This window comes from Lithobates pipiens, unplaced genomic scaffold (genome assembly GCF_037356315.1).
Source record: "Lithobates pipiens isolate NorthernLeopardFrog02 unplaced genomic scaffold, aLitPip1_a1.2 Scaffold_19, whole genome shotgun sequence".
NCBI classification, from domain to species: Eukaryota; Metazoa; Chordata; class Amphibia; order Anura; family Ranidae; genus Lithobates; species Lithobates pipiens.
Genome location: NW_027507764.1, coordinates 280,208,060 through 280,231,263, shown reverse-complemented (window position 1 = coordinate 280,231,263; position 23,204 = coordinate 280,208,060). Strand labels below are relative to the sequence as shown.

The following is a 23,204-nucleotide window of genomic DNA, read 5'->3' as shown; positions in this document are numbered from 1 at the left end:
CTATGAACTTACGAATTGTTATTTCCTAATGACAAACCCCTATATATTAAGGAACAACAACTATGGGAACCTTGGAGTACATGGTACAAAAATTATACTTCCAAAATTTAGATAATGCTGATTCTTTAATCATATAGAAGAAAGAACTCTTGTGGGTTTTAATATTTTTTTTTTTGGATGGCTTTAAAAATAATTTCATAACAAAGTGACAAATATATCACATGTCTGTTTATCTGAATTGAGCTGCGGAGTAAGAATAGATCTTTATTTTCCTTCATAAAAGATAACTACTGTGTTTGAATTTCCTTTAGGATGTTGGCCTAGGTACTCCAAGACACAGATAGATCCCTGTGAGGGGTGTCTTGGGGTCCAGAGGTGGCCATTATCCATATCGCTATTTATAAATCTTACAATAATTATATTACGGACTTTATTATACAAATTCTAAGAGACTTACTCTTGTTCGAGTCCCTTTTTGACTATGAATATTAGATACTTGGGAAAACTACTTTATTCTTTATTGTGGATTATTTGTTTATATGCTATATTGTGATGAGAAAACCCTGTCACTACCTTATACTGTGTTATGTTACTTTTATTACTATATATTATTTTTTTTTGTTTTGTAACCCTTGTTGTAACTAACTCTGCTAAAAATCTCAATAAAAACATTTGAAAAGATAACCTATGAACAAATATGGAATTCTGGATTATTAAAAACAAAAAAAAGTTACTGACTATTGCCATCTGTGACCCCGTCAACAAGATTGATTGAGTGCCCTCCCGTGCCAGGCATTACTGGCACGGGAGGGCACATACTGTACAGCAATAAAACATTGTCAAATGTTTTCTCCTTTCACTACGCTACTAAAAATGTTTTTTTGATCAGTGTTTTGTGTGTCCCCATTGGAGAAATTTTCCATTACTTCTTGTCCTGACAGGAATTCAGGCAAAACTCAGATAACAATAAAAAAAAAACTAACAGAGGCTTTAAAACCGTTTAAACTCTCCAGAATCAAATAAACTCAGGAAATGGGCTTTAATCTGTATACCCTACCATCTTCAGTATTTCAATAACACTACCAATAAGTGGTGATCTTTTTAATCTTTCATAAAAGAGTATATATATATATATATATATATATATATATATATATATATATATATATATATATATATATACACACACACACACACACATATATACATAGGCACACAAAGTGACACATATACAGAGTATATATCCACATTTATCAAACAGTGTACTAATCAAATCTATTAAACCAACATAGTGATAGTATTTATAAAATAATAAAATAACAAATCTGAATCTGTCAGTAAGATCAATGTTAAGAAAAAAGTTTGTCTGAGAAAAGACCAAACCATACCATTACCATTATTCTACCATAAACAATGTGGCCAAAACAAACAGGCCAGGTGCTGTTTTAATTCTAATACTGCAAACAGAGAAAATACATTGCTGCCAGGACAAGTCCCTAACAACGTAGCATTATTATTTTTTTTAGTTTATTTCTCTGTAACTATTTTTCCTTCACAACAAATGTAACCAGTGTTGGGCATTCTAATGTTTATAGAGTTGGTAAAACCTTTTTAAAGAATTAGTCGTTTGTGTTTTCCACTTCCATCAGTTTTAAGTTAATGTTTATGGTGAGTTTGGAAAAGGTCTGTTAAATGATGCCACTGGCCATTCTTTTGTGATTGTTTGCAATTTCCTTTCCCAGTACATTTTTTTTTTATTTAGGATTTCCATCTTAATCCGGTGTTCAACCTCAGCCATTTCACATTCCCGCTCAATCTGCTGCACTTTAGCTACATGTACTTCATTCATCTGAATTAGCTGAAGCTGGAGGATAGACATCTGTTGGTGGTGTTCTTCTTCATGCATCTTTGTCAGAAGGCCATTCTGGGAAGGTTTGCTCCTGTAGGTCCTGTTAGCGGTTATTCTGGCAGATGAGCAGGTGGATGATGGCATGTTGCCTTGACATTTCACCATGTTGACTATAGACTTCTCCGCTGAGAACATCTCTCTCTCAGGCATAACAAAAGATTCTAGAGAATTAAAAATAATAGGAATATTATTACATGTAAAACTGTTGGCAAAACAAAGACGCTCATTTATAAAACCACAAGAAATGTAACTAAATTAGAAAAAGACTATTAAAAATGAACCTTGCACAAAATTTGATCTACCCTCTATTTATTATCCCTCAATCCACCATGTAAAAATAGCTAGCTAAAAAATAAAGAACAAAATAAAAATAATAAGCAATGAAGTGCATTGTTGTAAGATTTGGAAAACACAGAAAAGGCAAAATTGTGCCTGGTGCCTAAGTAAATGCACGAAAGACTGATTTAGTGATAAGCATAATTTATTCTACTGCTACCTGTTTGTTTTGAAAGTGTCATTAACCACTTGTGGACCACCCACCATACATTTACTGTGGCAGGGCGGCCACTCTGTACCAGATCACATACCTACTACGTGCTCTGACACCTCCGGGTGTGGGTCAAGCACTGCCGCCAGCCAGCTCTCACTGACGTTCGGTTGCTCGTTGCAGAGGCAGAACAGCAGCCTAAAACAAGACAGATTGCTGTTCTGTGAGTACAGAAGGCATGGATCCTGTTTTTGTAAAGCACTAGTGTAAAAACACCTCCCCCACTACACTGAATCACAGGCTAGGTACAAAGTAAACCCTTTCATCATCCCTGATGTTATCCCCTTCCCTGCCAGTGTCATTAGTACAGTGACAGTGCATATTTATTTAGCACTGATCACTGTATTATGCCGCGTACACACGATCAAACAATCGGGTGGAAAAGTCCAGCAAACTCAAGTCCGCCGGACAATCCCCCCGTGTGTAGCCTCCGGCGGACTTTTTTTTACCCGAAAGTAGGGCGGACTTAGAAAGTAGTTTTGCACACCAATCTTCCCACCGGACAATCCAGCCCTGCGTATGCCAGTCCGCCGTACTTTTGAAATGAATGGACTTTTCCCGCCTGGAGAAAAGTCCGCTCATTTTTAGCACATCTCCAGGTAGGCGGGGCCCGCGAAGGATGCGTCGCTGGCCCCGCCACCTGGTATGGACTTAAAGGGGAACCCCAACGCCGAAAAAAATTGGAGTGGGGGTCCACATCAGACCCTTATCCAAGCTACCTTGCCGGCCAGGAAAGGGGGGCTCCTCCTGAGCCGTACAAGGCCGCGTGCCCTCAACATGAGGGGTGCCTTGGGGAAGGAAGGGTCGTGCGGCCCCCCCACCCCAAAGCACCTTGTCCCCATGTTGATGAGGACAAGGGCCTCTTCCCGACAACCCTGGCTGTTGGTTGTCGGGGTCTGCGGGCAGGGGGCTTATCGGAATCCGGGAGCCCCCTTTAATAAGGGGGCCCCGGATACCGGCCCCCCACCCTATGTGAATGAGTATGGGGTACAATGTACCCCTACCCATTCACCTGTAAAATAAAGTACAAAAAAACACAACACACAAGGGTTAAAATAGTTTATTGCACAGCTTCGGGGGTCTTCCGACTTCGAGGGTCTTCTCGCCGGACTCCTCCGCTATCTTCTTCTAGCTCTTACTAGCGGAGGAGCCCGGCTTTCTTTCTTCTTCGCCGCCACCCTCTTCTTCAGACTTCGGGGATCTTGTCCCCCTCTTCGGTTCTTCTGCCGGGCCACCACCCCATCTTATAGCTCTTTTACAGGCGGTGGCCCGGTCTTCTGTCGCCGCCGCCTCCTTCTGTTCTTCTGTTCTTTTCTTCTCTTCAGATGTTGCCTCATCGCATCCTCCACTCACAATGGCACAGACGCGACGTGCGAGGCATCACCGGATGATGTCCCCGCCCATTATGGTGTCACAGTCCCAGAGGATGCTGGGACTGTGACATCATAATAGGCGGGGACATCATCCGGTGATGTCCCTATATAAGTCGCCGCACGTCGCGTCCGTGCCATTGTGAGCGGAGGATGCGACGAGGCAACATCTGAAGAGAAGAAGAGAAGAACAGAAGGCGACGACAGCGGCGACAGAAGACCGGGCCACCGCCTGTAAAAGAGCTAGAAGAAGGCGCGGTGGCCCGGCAGAAGAACCGAAGAGGGGAACAAGACCCCTGAAGTCGGAAGAAGAGGGCGGCGGTGAGGAAGAAAGCTGGGCTCCTCCGCTAGTAAAAGAGCTAGAAGAAGATAGCGGAGGAGTCCGGCGAGAAGACCCCCGAAGACGGAAGACCCACGGAGCTGTGCAATAAACTATTTTAACCCTTGTGTGTTGTGTTTTTTTGTACTTTATTTTACAGGTGAATGGGTAGGGGTACATTGGACCCCATACTCATTCACATAGGGTGGGGGGCCGGTATCCGGGGCCTCCTTATTAAAGGGGGCTCCCGGATTCCGATAAGCCCCCACCCACAGACCCTGACAACCAACGGCCAGGGTTGGCGGGAAGAGGCCCTTGTCCTCATCAACATGGGGACATGGTGCTTGGGGGTGGGGGGGCCGCGCTATATTTGTGACAAAAAGGACATACTTTTTTGGGTACAGTGTCGCACGACCGCGCAATTGTATTGCAAAAAATGGCCTGGTCATGAAAGGGGGTAAATCTTCTGAAGGTCAAGTGGTTACACCCAAATCATTGTCAGTACATGCTAAATTACATTGTATAATCACGTTGTCATTTGTTTTCTGTAAACTGCAAAAAACTTGGTTGATCCTGCTGTTAACTTTCCCTGCTCCCTCGGCTGTGTCCCCCATGCATCCTGAGATTAGCTGTTGCCACATCTACTGAGCATGCTCAATTTTTAGTTCCCTTCTAATTGAATTTCCTCCTTTTTTCTTATCTGTGCAGCCCATGTGACTATAACTTCACACATATGGATGTATACAAACTGCAAAATGACAGTCTCCTCTCTCCTCTTCCATGTCCTCCTATTGCTGTGGGGATGTGAGATAAGATGTTAATTGATGGAGGTTTTATCTCCCTGTTCGTTCCAGCATATACACAATATTGACCCAGAGGTGCGTTACACAGCCTGTGATTGTCAGAGCCTTCTCCAGATATCTTTACAGCGTTAAAGTAAAAGCTATTGTCAGTAAGCTTAAACTTCACCTACACGGTAAGGGCAGACAAACATTTTCTTTTGTAATATAGATTTGTAATACTATTTATTTTGATTTTCTATTCTGAAAGTGTTTTTTTTTTTTTTTTTTGGTCGTGTGACTGGCAGACAATTTATGTCTGCCAGACACAGATTCGTAGTCCAGATGTCCTCAGAAGAGTACTTGAAACTCCTCCCTCAGACCTTTCAATGAGGATGGGAAAGACTTGGCAATTGTCATGTGACTGCTGAACAGCAGTGACTAAATAAGGTATTATAATTCTGTTTTTATTAAGTTTCAAAAAATCTTAAACAATAATTGAGTGAAAACACAAGAGTATCAATCCAATTCCAATGGATAAACAAGTAGACATTAAGATCATAATAAGAATAAGAAAGCAAGTATCGCATAATTAATATATATATATATATATATATATATATATATATATATATATATATATATATATATATATATATATATATTAATATCATATAAAATATAGGTCACTAAGGCACAGTAAAAGCATGCATAACAATTGTATTCCACAAGAAACAGTTGTAAAAAAAAAAAAAAAAAAACAAGGCTTGCGCATATGGCCTGAAAACAGGGCCGGACTGGGACAGAAATTTGGCCCTGGAGTTCATCCAGACCGGCCCACTTTAATTTTGCAAATACACACCAAAATAGTATATAAACTATACGTAATTGTGCATAAAAAAAAAAGGGTGTAGTATACAGACTCTAGTATACAGACAGGCAAGGGCAGTATACGGACAGGCTGGTGTAAAGGGGGTCTCTGATCACCAGAACCCCCTTACATCATAGTCTGCAGCATCAGAGTTCACAGTGTAAGGGCGGGGCAAGTGGGAGTTCCACAGACTCTAATTTAAAGGGGAACTCTGTGGTGTAAAGGGAAATTTTGATGTTGGGGGAGGGGTCTCTGTTCATTAGAGCCACCCTCCTTACATCAACATACACTATGGTAAGGGGGACACTGATGTAAAGGGGGAGTGAGGACACAGATATAAGGGGAAACTTTTATATCAGTGTTCCCCTTACCTTAGGGTCCCTACTCCTCTCTTACAACAGTGTCCCCTGCAGATTATTTTCAGCAGATGGCAGTGGCAGGGCAGTCTGTCTGTGGCATGGAGCCGTCATGCGATGCACTGACCTAAATTTTCTGGTACAGTCCCCTGCACTAAAGGCAAGAAGGGTTCCACTTCTCATCCTAATCCCCCTCCTTGCAGATTGTTTTACATTTGTGGAAAAGGTGCCTTTCCATGCAGTGGGTCAGCGGACCGCCTCACCCCCCCCCAAGCCAAACTGAGCCCTTCAGTGGATCGCCCCGCCCCCCTGAGCCGAGCTAAGCTGTGCCCTTCAATGGACTGCCGCACCCCCTGGGCCAAGCTGAGATGTGGTATGAACCAAGCGGCCTGAGAAGAGGAGGGAGAGTGGGTGGATCAACACAGGATGGTGAATGACAGTTGCTGTATCAACACAGGAACTTGCCTTGTTCCTGTCCATTGAAAATTACAGTCCAGACGGGGACAAGAGCAAAGCTCCCTGTGCCAAGACACAGCACTGGACAGGCTGTCACTGAAACCGGCCCAACCGGCCCACTGAGCCATCATCCCACCAGGTCACAATGGCCAGTATATGCCTGCCTGAAAATATAGTGGCACTACAGTTACGTTAACCAGAACCTTACGTATGTAAAAGTGAGAAAGGTTAGGGGAAAGAAAGGAGGAAGAGAGAGTGGAGGGAAAGAAAAAAAAAAGGAGGGGGGAAGAGAGAAGAGTAGGGTCAGAGTAGGTTTAGCAATCCACAAATGAGAGGGCCCAGGAGAAGCATCATGAACTGCATCTGTTACAAAAACTTAAAAAATCAGAAGAAAACCGGAAGTGCAACCATACGGTCCACATACTGGTGTGGGAGTCATTCTTATCAGAATCCCATGCTATCATACGTTCTATATGTTTGATCCTGTCCACTTCACTGACACTGGCGCCAAGACCTAGCCATAACAGAGCGGGCAGCCGACAAAAAATGACAAATTAATTGCTTCTTGATTTGCTTATAGGAGCCAGCAACATAGACAGAACAGTTATGAGGGGTTCATTTGGGAATTTGTCCCCCACTATTTTGTCATGGAGATAGAGAATTTTATTCCAAAATGGGGTAATTCGTGTGCATGTGCCCCAAATGTGTGCCAGGGGCCTGCAAATGGTGCCAGGGGCCTGCAAGCATCTCTAGCACATGTGTGGTATGTTTGGATCTAATATATGTAGAATAGTAGGGCAGCGATACCACCTAGACATGATTCGGTAATTTCGTTCTTGGGCAAGAGATGAGATAGACAGTTTAAAGGAAAGCGCCAGTCTTTTTCCCCATTCCATATCATCAGGTGACATTCCTTTCCTGTTCCCATTTTGAAAGAAATGGTGATGGATCTAGATAAGAGATCAGAATCCGATAGATCTGAGATGGCGAGTGTTCTGGTCTGTCAGACTGGGACAGCAACGACTCATAGGCTGTTTGTGGCCTGTTCAGTTCGTCAATGTTCGGTATTTTGTCCAGAAATTGTGTCAATAGGGTATGTTCAAACCAGGGGTTATGACAGGTGGAGAGCATGTGAAGTAAGGCAATTTGTTTTCCATTCCAGAGCGTATGGCTCAGAAGAGGAGCATCAGATTTTTACCATGAAAAAAATGTAGTTAGTACAAGTCAGAGGGAAAGTGATTCCAAAGAGTGGGGTCAAGGGGCTAGGTCTCTAGGACAGTAAACGTAAAGTATGAATCGTCCATGCTAGGGGTATGCAAATTAAATCTGCCAGTGTAGACAAGGTAGGAATTTGGATTCCTAGGTATTTATTAGCCTTTTGCTGCCATTTAAACACAAATGTGGACTGAAGTCGGGATAAAGTAGTCCTGGGCAAGGATATGTTTCATACTTAGTAAGATTGAATAAAGACACCAGTCCATCCAATTCAACCTGAGTGAGTGTCTACAATTGTCCCTATTCCTGCACATTACACACTCTCCTCAGTCCCTACCCTCAAGGAGCCCACAATCCAAGGTCCCCATTCATATACTAGGGCCAATTTTGGACAGAAGCCAATTTACCTACCTGCAAGTCTTTGTATTGTGGGAGGAAACTGGAGTACCCGGAGGAAACCCACGCAGGCACAGGGAGAACATGCAAACTCCAGGCAGGTAGTGTCGCAGTTGGGATTTAAACCAGCGACTCTTCTTACTGCTAGGTGAGAGTGCCAACCACTACACCACTGTGCCACCCTGTTGAGGGCCTCCGTTTTATCATAATTGACTTTAAAGTTACTTACTAAACCAAACTCTGAATACCTTGACAATGGCTGGCATAGAAATATGAGGATTAGAAACATATAATAGGAGGTTGTCTGCATAGAGAGATCATTTATGATGACATTGGCCGATAGAAAGACCCTGAATATTAGGATTTTGTCTTATGGCAATGGCAAGATGTTCCATGGTGAGTATGTATAAAAGTGGTGAAAGGGGGCATCTCTGGCAGGTTCCATTACGAATCTTGATCAGGTCTGATAGTAGGCCCTTAGAGCGAATCTTCGCCGTGGGGTTTCCATAAAGAGCCTGGATCTTGCATAGCATGTTAGATCCAAGGCCCACTTGCTAAAGCATGCTTTCAAGGAATTGCCAATGAACCCAGTCGAAAGCCTTTTCAGCATCGTCCGAGATCAAGCAAGCATTTTTTTGGGCATAGTCCATCAGGGTAATGGTTTTAAGAATGTTATTCCTGGCCTTCCACTCAGGGGTAAACCTGTCAGGGCTGGCTTAGCCCTTCCTCCTCTGGGTTGGCCGCTCAGTTGTCGGCTAATTGCCAGCTCTCGTCTCTCTCCACAGTTACCAGCTGTTCCTGATGATGCTCGTCTGACCTGCCTATTTAAAGCCTTCCAGCTCATTTCTCCATTGCCTTCACGTTTGGTCACATCACGAGGAACCATCTCCTGCAGTTTGTTTCAAGACTGGCTTGCTGTCATCCCTCCTGGCTTCTTCTCCTGCTTGCAGTTCCTCTCCTCGGATCCCTGACTTCTGGACTGGCTGACTACCCGATCTGGCTACTGGACCCTGGCTATGCTTGACTACGCTTTTTTCTATTTACCTTTTTATTTTTATTATTAATAAACAAGTGTGATTTGATTGTTCTTCTGTCTCAGTCTGTTTCATGGTTCCTGACAGTACGTGAAGGCCATGAATTCAGAAGATCCAGCCAATCCACTTGTTGGTAATATTTTTTCCAGATTGAATGAGCAAGATCACCGCATGGATCAGTTTGCCTTGGCGTTAAAAACGCTCCTGAATCAGATGTCTCACCTGGAATCCCCCACGGTGGCTGCTCCGGTACAACCTGAGTCGCAGGCCATCCCTGCTGCTGCAACAGTCTCTGTGCAGGCACCCGCCTCGAGTATTACCTCTATAAGAGGTATGTCTGGTTCTGTTCCGCTTCCCCAGCGATTTGGGGGCAATCCAGTTCAATGCAGAGGGTTTCTCAATCAGGTTGAGATATACTTCGAAAAGCTGCCCCAGGCGTTTCCCACGGACAGAAGCAAAGTAGGTTTCATGATATCTTTGCTTTCTGAGAGAGCCTTGGCCTGGGCTAACCCTCTATGGGAGACGCAAAAACCTTTCTTGAGTTACCCTCAGTTTGTGGCCTCCTTTAAAAGGGTTTTTGACGTCCCCGCACGCTCCGCTTCTACTGCCAAGTGCCTCATGTCCATCAAACAGAGTACGAGAACTGTTTCCGACTACGCCATTGAATTCCGTACTCTGGCAGCAGAGGTTGCTTGGAACAATAAGGCCCTCGTGGCTGCTTTTTCTCATGGTCTCTCGGATTCCATCAAGGATGAGATAGCAGCCCGAGATATACCCACTGAGCTGGAGAGCTTGATCTCGTTTGCCATCCTCATTGATTCCAGACTCAGAGAAAGACTTTCTCTTAAGGAGCGCTTGCAGAAGCCTCCTGTACATTTGCCTCCGAGCTTTGTAGTCCCACCCATGCCTCCTGGTACCGAGTTGGTCAGTGAAGATGAACCCATGCACCTGGGCTTCACGTGTCTCTCTGCGGATGAGAGAGCCTTTAGGAGGAGGGAGAGATTGCACCTTTATTGTGGCCAGGCAGGTCCCTTTTTGAAGTCTTGTCCTACCCGTCCAGGGAACACCCGAACCTAGAGGTCCTGTCATGGACGGACCTTAGGTGGCGTTGTTTTGTCCCCAGTTATCAAGAAGGATAAGCCCCTGGTTTTGGTCACCCTTTCTTGGGCTGAGTCGTCCATCGAGATATAGGCTCTAATCGACTCTGGCGCTGCAGGCCTGTTCATTGATGCTGCATTTGTTTTGCAGCACTCGATTCCGCTGCAGCTGCGTGACACTCCACTTGCCATTGAGGCTCTTGACGGGAGACCTTTACAGCCTGCCCATGTGACTCATGAGACGGTTCCGTTGTCCATGGCTGTAGCGGCTCTTCATCATGAGATAATCCAATTCCAATTTATTTCCTCACCCAGATTTCTGCTGGTTTGTGGTTATCCTTGGTTACAGAGGCACAGCCCCTCTTTTGATTGGCTCCATGCTGAGGTTCTCTCCTGGTCACCACAATGCAGTGAGACATGCTTCCTGAAGGTATCCAAGCCAGAAGAGTACCGTGATTTTGGCGATGTCTTTGATAAAGGTCAAGCCGGTAGTTTGCCTCCACACCGGCCTTATGATTACGCAATTGACCTTCAACCTGGTACCTCCTCGTGGCCGGGTTTACCCTTTGTCGGTCTTGGAGGATAAGGTCATGGAGGAGTATGTTGCTGATGCACTTTCTCGAGGTTTCATCTGCAAATCCTTGTCTCCTGCTGGTCCTGGTTTCTTCTTTGTGAAAAAGAAGAGCGGTGAACTGAGACCTTGTATAGATTATAGGGGTTTCAATCCTGTCACGATTAAGAATGCCTACCCTTAAAAGAGCCGATAGGACTTTGTTCATATATGGGTCTAACCAGGAATCAGATTGTATTAAGCAGACCACACACAACATTAACATTTTGAGAGCTGACGGTACATTGACCGCAAGTATCAAGAATCCACTGTTACTAGTCCACAAATGAAGTAGGTCCTTGAGTGAAATATTGGTATATAGGCAGATCCAAGATCTAAAAATGTTAAGCCAAAAGGTTAGAATCTCACCAAAAAGTGGTGGTTACTGATGTTATAATTGTAACGTTTGCAACTCTGATATGTGGTGAACATTTCACCCACCCACATAATGGCAGACAATCTTGAATACAAGGATATATGAACTGCAACACAGAGTTTTATGTCTACATTTTGAAATGTCCCTGCTCATTGAAGTATGTAGGGAAAACAGTTGGCCCTTTTAAACGACAATTCCAGAAACATAGGAGTGATATAAGAGTAGCGCTGGAGGGGGCCCTGAAAGGCGAAACCCCTGATTTAAACAAACCTGTAGCAATACACTTTGTCGCTAGGAAGAATCAAGTACAAATTAAGGGGCATGGTCACTGAACAAATATCATAACCAGTGAGCAGGGGAGACCGTGATCATTTCCTCCTTCGCCGTGAGGAATACTAGACATATAACTTGGGCACAGTCCAGCCAGGGGGCCTTAATACCACTTTATCCTATCTGTGTTTTTTTGAAGACCGATAATTTGGATTGTGATGTTGCTTATGGTTGTAATGCATCAACAATTTTAATCTTTCATTCAATACTTGCACATCTATTTTGCAGTTATTCTGCTTCTTTGTCTATCATGGCAGCTGGCACAGGGATTTTTTTTTAGCTTTTTCCACATTTTTTACATTTCTCATTCTTTATTTTATTCGATTTTATTTCATTTTATTTTATTTCTTCTATTTTTTTTTTCTTCTTATAACTTGTATATTTTTCCTTTTCATTTTTTCTTAATTTTTCTTTCTCTTTTCCTTTATTTTTATATTTTATTGAAATTTTCGGCTTTTTTCCACTTTCCATATCTTCGAGGTGCAGCGGCCATGACTCATTTTCACACTCGGTTTTAACTTTTTTTTTAAATTCTTGTTTTCACTTAGCCCTAGAGTGCTCCCTATCTAATTGCAGACCACCACCATTTGCATTGACGTATTGATCCCCTAGGGCGCATGTGCATAGCATGTCGCCGGATTGGAGTAGAAAGGAAAGCCCCTAATGGTCACCTAGCAACGTTAGTAAACGGCCAGGTGGAAGTAAACAATTAGTGAAATAATAAAAAAAGTGCAGCGCTTAGATTATATATATGACAATATCTATATAATCTTTTACCAGTGTAAATAATATAATCAACTTTAATAGTGAAAACAATTCTGCATAAATTAACACTATTAATGATTCTATGTTTTAGACAACACTATATCCAAATAAAAAAATAAAAAAAATTGATATACGTATATCCACCAAAGTGAACGTGTTAAGAGTCCATAAGTGAAACAATATGGTGACAAAGTGCAATATCATGAGAAGTTATAGTGACTTCAGTGAATGCTTTGCAGAAATCCACCACCACTTGAGAGGAGACTTGTCAGATGTTATGGACCCAGTTAGGTATATACCTAGTGAGTCACACAAGTTTATTGATGTAAATCCACACGAAAAAACAGCTGGCAAAACTTGTAACTTCTCATGGGTACCAGAGTAGACAGAGAGATGACCCAAAAATAGATGAAATGGCCATCCACCTTTTGGGGTGTCTGAGGACAGAGATTCTTCCACGTATATTTATAGGCCAAAAAGAAAATACAGCCTCATAGTGAAAGAAATACTGTTTAAAACTTTTATTAAGATTAAAAGCATACATGGGTACTCACATATTACAGGCAAATACAAGCATGGAATTAAAATCTGTAATTAAAATTTTGGACCCAAATTTGGAGATCTTGGTGTGCTGGTGACACTTCCTTCTCATGATTGCAGTCGGTTCCAGTTGTTGGTCATGTCAGCACCCATTTTAAGATACAGCCGTTTGTGCAGGAACATGTGCATTGGGAGTTTTGCTTTGGATAAGTACAGTTAAATCACACTTGTTTAATAATAAAAGTAAATAGAACAAAACGTAGTCAAAACAAAGCCAAAGTTTGGTAACCGGAACGGATAGTCAGACAAGCCAGAAAGCCAGGGATCAGCGTAGCAAGCAGGATCTGGAGCCAGAAGAAATGTCAGCCAAGCAAATCTTTAACAGGAACACAGGAGATATTCTCTGTGATGTTGATGGCTTAAATAGGCAGGACTGACGAGCAGGTTATCATCAACAGGTGAGTCACTGTGGAGAGATAGGAGCTGGCAATTAGCCGACAGCTGAGCGGCCAGCTCAGAGAAGGAAGGGCTGAGCCCAGCCATGACAGTACCCCCTCCTCGGCGACCCCTCCCCCTCGGAGAACCACCAAGCTTGAGGGTAAAAAGTCTATGAAAACCACAGAGAAGGACAGGGGCATATACATCCGAGGATGAGACCCAAGAACGTTTCTCCAGACCGTACCCTTTTCAATGCACCAGGTACTGTATGCGCCCATGGAACCTACGGGGAGTCAACAATGGACTGTACTTCATATGCCTCATGGTTCTCAGGAGGAGCATGGACCTGAGCAGCAAGAATTTTGTCACCTAAAAGAGAAGTGAGACTGGTGCGAACCGTACCTAGAATACGATCAGGAGGAATCACAGGAACCAGAACCGACTCCATCTTGGGAGTGGAGGAAAATTGTCATGACAAAGTGTCAGCCCTTACATTCTTAGTGCCGGGTAAGAATGAGACAATGTGATTGAAACTTGACAAGAAAAGAACCCATTGTACCCTTCTGGGAGAGAGGCCCTTAGCCTCAGACAAGAATGTGAGATTCTTATGGTCAGTAAGAATGAGAACCGGCACAGTGGTACCTTCGAGGAGATGTTTCCATTCTTTCAGGGCTAAAATGATCGCTAACAGCTCTCTCTCACCAATCTCGTAATTGCATTCCACAGGTTACAATTTCTTGGAAAAGTAGCCACAAGGATGCATATCGCTCTTGGTGGTAGGACGTTGAGACAGAAGGGTGCCAACTCCAGTCTCAGAATCATCAACCTCAAGGATAAATGTAACGTAGGATCAGGATGTGCCAACATAGGAGCAGAAACAAAGGCAGCTGTTTTCTAGCTGGTCTAAAATCATTTTTGATGTAAAGGGATAGTTTTGGTTGCTATGGACAATCTCCAGTTTTCAGGCATAAAGAACAGTTTTTATATTATAAAACTGCATGCAGGACACTGGACAGAACACTAGGGACTGTGAAATAATTACATACAGCAATGTAATCTGTAAGATTACATTATACTGTATGTATACTGTGTGTTTCGATAGATCAAGCAGAGGACGGCTCGCTCGTACAGCGGGGGGACATCGCTGGATCCAGCGGACAAGGTAAGTAAACTCTCCCTGGATTCAGCGATGCGGTCCCGAGTCTGGCTCAGGGTTACCGCTTTTGGTATAAAATTTCCACCCCGAGCCAGACTCGGGAATACTACCAGGGGGGTTAATGCACTCTGGAGACCAATTCTGTGGGTTACTGTCCCTTCTGGTCATATCAGTCAGGGGCTTGATCAGTGAAGAGAAGTTATGAATAAACTTCCGATTATAGTTGGCAAAGCCAAGAAAACGCTGCAGAGGACATAAACCCACGGGTCAGAGCCACTGTAGGACTGCTGAAAGTTTTTCTGGGTTCAATCGAAAAAGCAGTGCAAATGACATAACTCAGGAATTTAACCTGTTCACGATGGAATTCGCACTTCTCCAATTTACAATAGAGATTGTTCTCTTAGTTTCTGAAGCACACTACAGACATCTGTGTGGTGGCTCTCCAGGGACTTGGAAAATATGAGGATATTGTCGAGATAAACCACCACACAACTGCAACAAATCTCGAAGGACATTGTTAATTAATTCCAAATACAAGGCCTCAGTCCACCACTCTTCTTCACAAAGAAGGTACCAGCAGGAGATGAGGATTTGCGGATGAAAACTCGAGAAAGTGTGTCTGAAACATACTCCTCCATGGCCCTATCCTCCAAGACTGACAAAGGGTAAACCCGACCACGAGGGGGTAAGGCACCAAGTCAGGTGCAGCTCCAGGGGGGGGGGCAACGGGACAATTGCCCTCCCCCCCCGAAAATATCACTGACTGCAGTCCCGACCGAGTCTCTGTCTCTCACATCAGTATAATCAGCTGATCAGTGGCGCTGAGAGAGACAGACTCTGTTGTGGTCATTACACCTTGCTGGACCTGGAAAATATGGAGGGAGGAGGAGTGTGCAGCTGCGTCACTGGCTAGTGTTCCCTGCACTGGTTGCTAATGCCTGTGACACCTGGCATGTAGCAACCAATGACGTCAGTCATGTCGGAGGCTGGAGCCACTGCTGAGGAGGAGGAGGAGAGTCCCAGCATTCATAGCAGAGCCTTCTTCATTCTCCTCCCCTGAGTGCACGTGTTGGCTCCACCCACCTCCTCCCTCTTCTCCACAGCATGTCATGAACACAGGAAGAAGCAGTGACTGTGTGCCACTGTCATCTGATGCTGCCCGCTGCACCTACAGAGAGTGAAATTAACGGATCCTGCTCATCCCCAGTGCTCCAACATGGGAGCCCCTCCCCCACACCAGAGCACAAAAATATTTTATAAAAGGGAGTAAAAGAATTCATGTTGTGTAAAATCTCAAAATCTTGTGTGCCATACTGCCATTATTTATGAAAAACAAATGCTGCCCTTTTAGTCTTGTTCAATCTAAACCCCTTCAGCTCCGGAAAGTCCCCCCCCCCTCATGAACAGGCCATTTTTTTGCGTTACTGCGTTGCGTTACTGTAACTGACCGACAATTGCGCAGTCGTGCAACGTTGTACCCAAGTAAAATTGATGCCCTTTTTTTCCACTAATAGCATTTTCTTTTGGTGATATTTTATCTTTTGTGATATAAACAAACGAACAATTTTGAAAAAAAAAATGCAATATTTTTTACTTTTTGCTATAAAAAAAAAGTCTTCCTCAATTTAGGCCAATATGTATTCTGCTAGATATTTTTGGTTAAAAAAAAAAAAAATCAACAATCAATAAATATATATTGATTGATTTGCACAAAAGTTATCGCATCTACAAAATAGGGGATAGATTTACGGCATTTTTATTTTTTTCTAGTAATGGTGGCAATCAGTGATTTTTTTTTAGTGGGACTACAACATTGTGGCGGAGAGATCGGACACCTATCTGACACTTTTGAATTTTTTGGGGACCAATGACACAAATAAAGCTATCAATGCTAAAAATATGCACTGTCACTGTACTAATGACACTGGCTGGGAAGGGTTAACATCAGGGGTGATCAAAGGGTTAACTGCGTACCTAGGGGGTGCTTGCTAACTGTTGGGAATGGACTGGTTAGCAGGAACACACGATCACTCTGCTCACCTCTCACAGAACTGCAATCTGCCTTGTTTACATCAGCAGACCGCTGGTCCATCTCTGTGGGGGAGCAATTGAGGATGGCCAGCGGACATCATTTCCACCGGACTCGCCGTTTTGGCTCCCCCTCTGGCCAATCCGCACACATGCCTTTGCTGGCTATTGCACAAAATGGTGTACAGGTACACCTTATTTGGTGCACAGGACCTTGGCTACCTTCTAGAAGCATGTCTTACTGCATTGTGGCGACCAGGAGAAAACCTCAGCACCGGAGCCAATCAAAAGAGGGGTTTTGCCTCTGTATCTAAGGGTAACCAATAACCAGCAGAAACTTAGGTGAGGAAATAATTTGGAATTGGATTATCTCATGATGAAGAGCCCCTACGCATGAGTTACATGGGCAGGCTTTACAGGTCTCCTGTCAAGAGCCTCAATGGAAAGGGGAGTGTCGAGTGGTTCGATAAAAAGGCAGCATCAATGAACAGGCCTTCAGCCCCATAGTCGATTAGAGCCTGTATCTTGATGGATGACTCAAGATCAAGAAAGGGTGACTGAAACCAAGGGCTTATCCTTCTTGATAACTGGAGATGAAACACTGCCTAAGGTCTGTCTGTGACAGGACCTCAAGGTTCGGGAGTTCCCTGGACGGGTAGGATAAGATTTCAAAAAGTGCCCTGCCTGGCCACAATAAAGGCATAATCTCTCCCTCCTCCTAAGGGTTCTCTCATCCACGGAGAGACACGTGAAGCCCAAGTGCATGGGTTCACCTTCACTAACCGACTCGGTACCAGGAGGCATGGGAGGTGAGGGAGGCGAGGGTCAGACTGCAAAGCTCGGAGACAAATGTACAGGAGGCTTCCACAAGTGCTCCGTAGCCTCCCTGGCAGTATTCCCATGTCTGGCTCAGGACCGCATCGCTGGATCCATGGAGGGGTTTAGTTACCTTGTCCCCTGGATCCAGCGATGTCTCCCCGCACTGTGACCTGCGAGCCGTCCTCCGTTCAAGCTGTCACATCGCCGGCTTTGTTCCCTGCGAGCGTTCCGATGCACGGGGATGGAGTTCGGCGCCAAATTAAAAAAGTAAAACACACAGTATAGATACAGTATACTGTAATCTTACAGATTACAGTACTGTATCAAATAATTACACATCCCATTTGTCCCTAGTGGTTTGTCCAGTGTCCTGCATGCAGTTTTATATTATAAATACTGTTCTTTATGTCAGGAAACTGGAGATTGTCCATAGCAGCCAAAATATGTCAGTTTACATCAAAAGTGGTTATACACCAGCTAGAAAACAGCGACAGTAAATTAGAATCACTGACAGAATTGAGCAATAGTAATTCGTGGGGAAATTCATCAACAAACACTAAAAGTAATGACAACGAAAATTCTGCAACTCAGCATATTTCAGTGTTTTTGATTTGATTACATTATTGAATAATTTCTATTATTATTATATTATTTATAGTTTATAAATATATATATATATATATATATATATATATATATATATATATATATATATATTTTTTTTTTAATATATTATAATTTATGATTTCATGTTTCAAATTTTATCATACCCGGGATGTCTATTAGACTCTTGTTTGGACAGATTTAAGTGAATTATTTCTAAGAATTACAGGCCTACAATATAAAACGCCAAATTTCCATGCAAAATAATGGTACCGCTTTCAGCACCTAAAGTCTGAAATAATCATACCGCCAGAGAATCTTTCTCTGAATCTGGAGTCAATGAGAATGGCAAACATGATCAACTGCTCCAGCTCAGTGGGTATATCTCGGGCTGCTATCTCATCCATGATGGTATCCAAGAGACCATGAAAAAAAAAGCAGCCATGAGGGCCTCATTGTTCCAAGCAACCTCTGCTGCCAGAGTTGAAAATATTTACCAATAAAAGACCCCTGGTCGGAATGACTGTACACGGGGGCCAATCGGAGACCGGATATTTGGTCCGACATCCAGATCCATAAACTGTAGATCTTATCCTCCTGCTCCTAGTAAGGTAAGAATCTTTATTTTGGCGTATGATTGTAGGGGAAATAGTGTTATCTTGTGGTCTTTGCATTGTGGTGATTTTTTCCTATGCATGATAGTGATAGTATTAGTCAAGTTGTTTTTCTTTGTGTTCTTTTTTGGTTTAATAACATTAATTAAGAATGAATAAGAGTACCGGTGACCCCTGTAGAGGGAATCTTTGGGGTGCTGAAGACAGGGCCATCTGGACCGGGGCCAAGGTAACTAGAACTGGGTCCTCTGCCTAGGTAGAAAAATACAGTTTTGTCACAAGAGAAGAGATATTGCGAGTCAGCGCTGTATTGTTAGAATTGTCCAAACATTTAAGTGCACTTTCTCTTTTGTGTGCACGCAATGTGAGTGATTTCTGAACTAATTCTACTGTTTGTTTTAACCAACAGTACTTTGTGGTGAAAAAGGTGAAGATATAAATAGCTTTTTTTTATATTTCCGGTTGTTTGAGGAGTTTAGACTTTGTATGTTCCCAGACACTGTGCAGCCCCCCCCCCATTCTGCACAACTGACAGGAATCAGAACTGAGGAAAGAGGCAAGTTCCTTTTTATGGCATGGATATCTTACATGAACAAGTACAGAATTGAACCCTTAGAGGTATTTTAGAGTTTAATAAATGTAATTAAGGTATGAAATGATATGGACTTTTTGTATACTGATATATATGTTTATTAAGATGTTCGCATGCCTCAGAGGTCTCCCTTAGAGCCAGCAGTCTGTTAAAGCAGTTACATAATGATGTGCGATGCCTAATCTCGCTCAAATTATCGCTATTATTATGATCAAAGAGAGGAATGAAGTGGCAATGAGGGTCAATTAATGTGGGGGCAGCGAGGGTCAGTTAATGTGACCGTGATACGTGATAATAGAAATCAGTTTAAAACTAGCTAAAAAAAAAATCATTCTTCACATCTCATGTTCTGTGTGCCTGTGAATTTGCGGTTAGACACTGAACTCACTCCCACTTTGCTGAAATTGTCTTATGGCTTCACTCTGTAAATAAGGGAATACCAGCTGCAACTTACCGTGACTGGTGGCATTGCACCATATGACCTGTAGGGATTGGACCAGAGCTGGTGTCTTTGACTACTGCACCATCTTAGGTACCACTATACCGCATTTGTCTGGGAGACTGTGTAATATCTGGGCTGCCTGCTCAGGGACAACCCTCAGCATTTTAAAAAATCCAGGCTCATAGGAACTAAAACAGTTGGAGTTGTAACTTCAGGAAAAGGTAAAATCTCTGCTTTTTGATTTGGAATATCAGTCTGTTGACCTCTCAACAGTAATCGAGAGAAGACAAGTCTGATTAACCTCCGAGAGGAAAACCTAATTGGATGATAGAGCATCCCAGGTGGCCTTCAGTCAGTCAGTAATTTTGGGGTGGCAGAGTTTGGTGTGAATTGTATTTGGATAAGTATAGCAGTGAAGTGAATGTGGATTCTGTGTGGGTGCATGTCTTAGGCGCGTACAGAAGTATCAAGATATCCAGAACTATGGAGTTCGTGGAGAAATTAAAGGTAAAATAGAAGTTATCATTATTACAGATGAATATTACATTTAGTTATAAAGAGATAAACAGACGTTTCAGTCTATGGCTGTGGATTTTGAACCAGGGTTGAAAATATTTATGTTTTTACTGATTTAAAAGAGTCAAAAGAGAAAATAAAATGTGTACAGTATTTTAAAGAGGCTGAAGATTCAAGGAAGTAAAAAAATAATAAAAAAAACCTAAAAATGTATTTGAAAATGCCAGAAGCTGATCAGGATAAGAATTTTAGTCCTACTTTAGTCGAGTGTCAAGAGATGACACAGAATAAATAAATGTATACCGTAACCAATGAACGATGACTACAATTCCGCTGATGGGAATCCTTATTATGCATTGGTCCAGAGAAAAATGCATACCTGGATTATACTACCCTTTCTTGTAGATGGAAGGCTATATGCAGGTGCACGCTGCGAATCTCGACATGTGCTGATCAGACACAGCAGAGACAATGAACGTACATCCACCCATAACAGATCCTTTTAGAGCAAACATATCCCCTCAGACCATCCTCTGTGCAATGCACAGGGGCCCTTTCACTGTCGAACATACCCCTACTCTGCAAACACCTCTCTCCAATCCCAGGAAGTTTTCCACTACCTAACGGATCTCAACCAGCGTCAGTCAGCCCCAGGCTGCTCTTTGGAGTGGCCTGCGGGAGTGCTAACACTGGGAGACACTTATGACAATACATTAAAATACATCTTATGGTAATTCCCAAGGAAGGGAAGGACCCCACTATGCCCCAGAGCTACAGACCCATATCCCTTCTTAATGTGGACATAAAAATACTGGCCAAGATTCTCGCGACCAGACTGAAACACCTGATCCCACTAATTGTCCACCCGGACCAAACAGGGTTTGTAACAGGTAGAGAGGCTAGGGATAACTCTATCAGAGCAATCCACTTAATTCACTGGGCGCGTGCTTCCCCCGAATCTCCCCCCTACCTGATCCTGTCTACCGATGCAGAGAAAGCCTTTGATCGGGTGGACTGGACCTACCTACGTGCTGTGCTGGAAACGTTGGGCCTACGCACACACATGCTTACCTGGATTATGGCTCTGTACTCGGACCCGAATGCCCAAGTCAAAGTGAACGGCTTCCTTTCCCCCAGCTTCCCGATCAGAAATGGCACGAGACAGGGGTGCCCCCTCTCGCCACTATTGTTCGCCCTGGTGCTGGAACCGTTTCTTCGTACAGTCCGGGTGAACTTGGATATCAAGGGACTTACGGTGGGGCGTATGGAACATAAGCTCTCGGCTTATGCCGATTACATACTTTTCCACCTCACGGAACCCCTGATCTCCTTGCCTAATCTGATGAGGGAACTCCAGCGCTTCGGGACACTTTCTAACTTCAAAATTAATTATACAAAATCAGAGATATTACCTATCCAATTGACGCCTTCCCTGACTGACAGGTTGCGTACTGCCTTTCCATTTACATGGGCCAAAGCGTCCATAAAATACTTAGGTATTTTATGGCCACTTGCAGAAGGGCCCATGACCGCTTCACTGCGATTTGGCAGCCCTGGCTAGTGTATATATCGAACCCTGGACACATTTCATCCAGTTTGGATGTGGCCCTCCTGGAACTGGCGGAGCCATCCCTAAGGGGACGCCCCCAGGGCTTACAGATGGGGACCAGGCGCTGAGGAGACTCCAACACTCAATTTAACGTTTCATTAATCAGGGGCGAGGAGACAGGATGCTATTCTCTCTCTTCACTCACCCCCTTGATCATCCTACATGTATGGAGAGGTTGACGGGGCTCGGAGAGGAGGCGGAGTCGGAAGAGAGGCTTCAGGTATGCTCTAAACCACTTTTCTTTTCCCTTCTTTTTCTCACTTAACTACTTTCTAATACTTTATGACTTGAATAGTTATGGCTGCCTACGGGCAGATGGTTGATATGTTGAGTGCCAGGTGACGGGTGAGGAATGGAGGACTTGGGTGGCCCAACAAAAATTTGGCGACCTGACGCCATGGGACAACCTGACTTGAACAGGGAAATGGCACTTTGGTGCCGCTATTATGCAGGACTGCCCCCCTTCCCCCAGCACGCGGTCGTCTAGGAAGCCGTCGGCCCCACGTGAGTTACCTTGAACGTTAAAGCTGACCAAGCGTATCACGCGTGAGAACCCCTTACAAGAGGACAGACCAGTCCTATACTGCACGAACTAGACTGCGGACTGGGATTACTCAGCCCAACAATCAGTTGACCTACCGTGCTGACCCGTCACCTGGTAAATACTCTCTTAATAACCTGATCAGTACGAAGTTAACTTATGACTGTTGACTATTCATGTTCTTGTTCCCACTACAAGTGAAAAACGAAAAAGGAACGACTGGAGTATTACGTATCAGCATTACCTGCAGCAAATGTTTATCCTCTCTGTTTATTTTCATTTTTTTTCATTATTTTACTGTATATCAAGCTGTAATACCCTATCTCCTATAAATAAAGATTGTTTAAAAAAAAAAAATACATCTTATGAAATTTCCACAACAGGAGTAACCCATGTGTCAAGCGAAGGGATGGTTGCAATGTTAAATAAAGTTTGTACAACATATGGATTCACAAACTACTCAAAACTATTTTGTTTACAATTTATAATATGTGCCAAGTACAACCCACAATGAGGAATAAGACCCCAGAAAGGTACATTTCCAACACCACAATATCCTTTCCAGCACAAATGTATGGATTTTAAAGAGCTAGACAAATGTGGGAGCGAAAAGTATTGCCTAGTAATCAGAGATGCACTAACAAAGTGAGTAGAAATATTCCCCATAGGGAATGTGGATTCACATACAGTAGCAAAAAGCACTGTTAAGAGAGATTATCCCAAGGTTTGGGATCCCTGAGAAAATATACAGTGACAATGGCCCACACTTTGTGAACAAAACAATTACACACTTAACCGAGGCTATGGGGATACAGGTAAAATACGACTGAGCCTACCACCCACAGTCAGCGGGGCTGGTTGAGAGACTCAAATGTA

General features: G+C 43.4%; 1 protein-coding gene across 5 annotated transcripts in view; it reads right to left on the bottom strand.

The window, feature by feature from the left end:
• Nucleotides 1-1,232: 1,232 nt before the first annotated feature.
• MSANTD3 (Myb/SANT DNA binding domain containing 3) overlaps nt 1,233-23,204 on the bottom strand; it is a 1,118,007-nt gene continuing 1,096,035 nt past the window's right edge. For all 5 annotated transcript variants that reach the window (XM_077491959.1, XM_077491958.1, XM_077491961.1 and 2 more), the window contains one exon: nt 1,233-2,070. In XM_077491959.1, the coding sequence (XP_077348085.1) occupies nt 1,664-2,070 (407 nt within the window). In that variant the 3' untranslated portion in view covers nt 1,233-1,663. The remainder of the gene's footprint in view (nt 2,071-23,204) is intronic.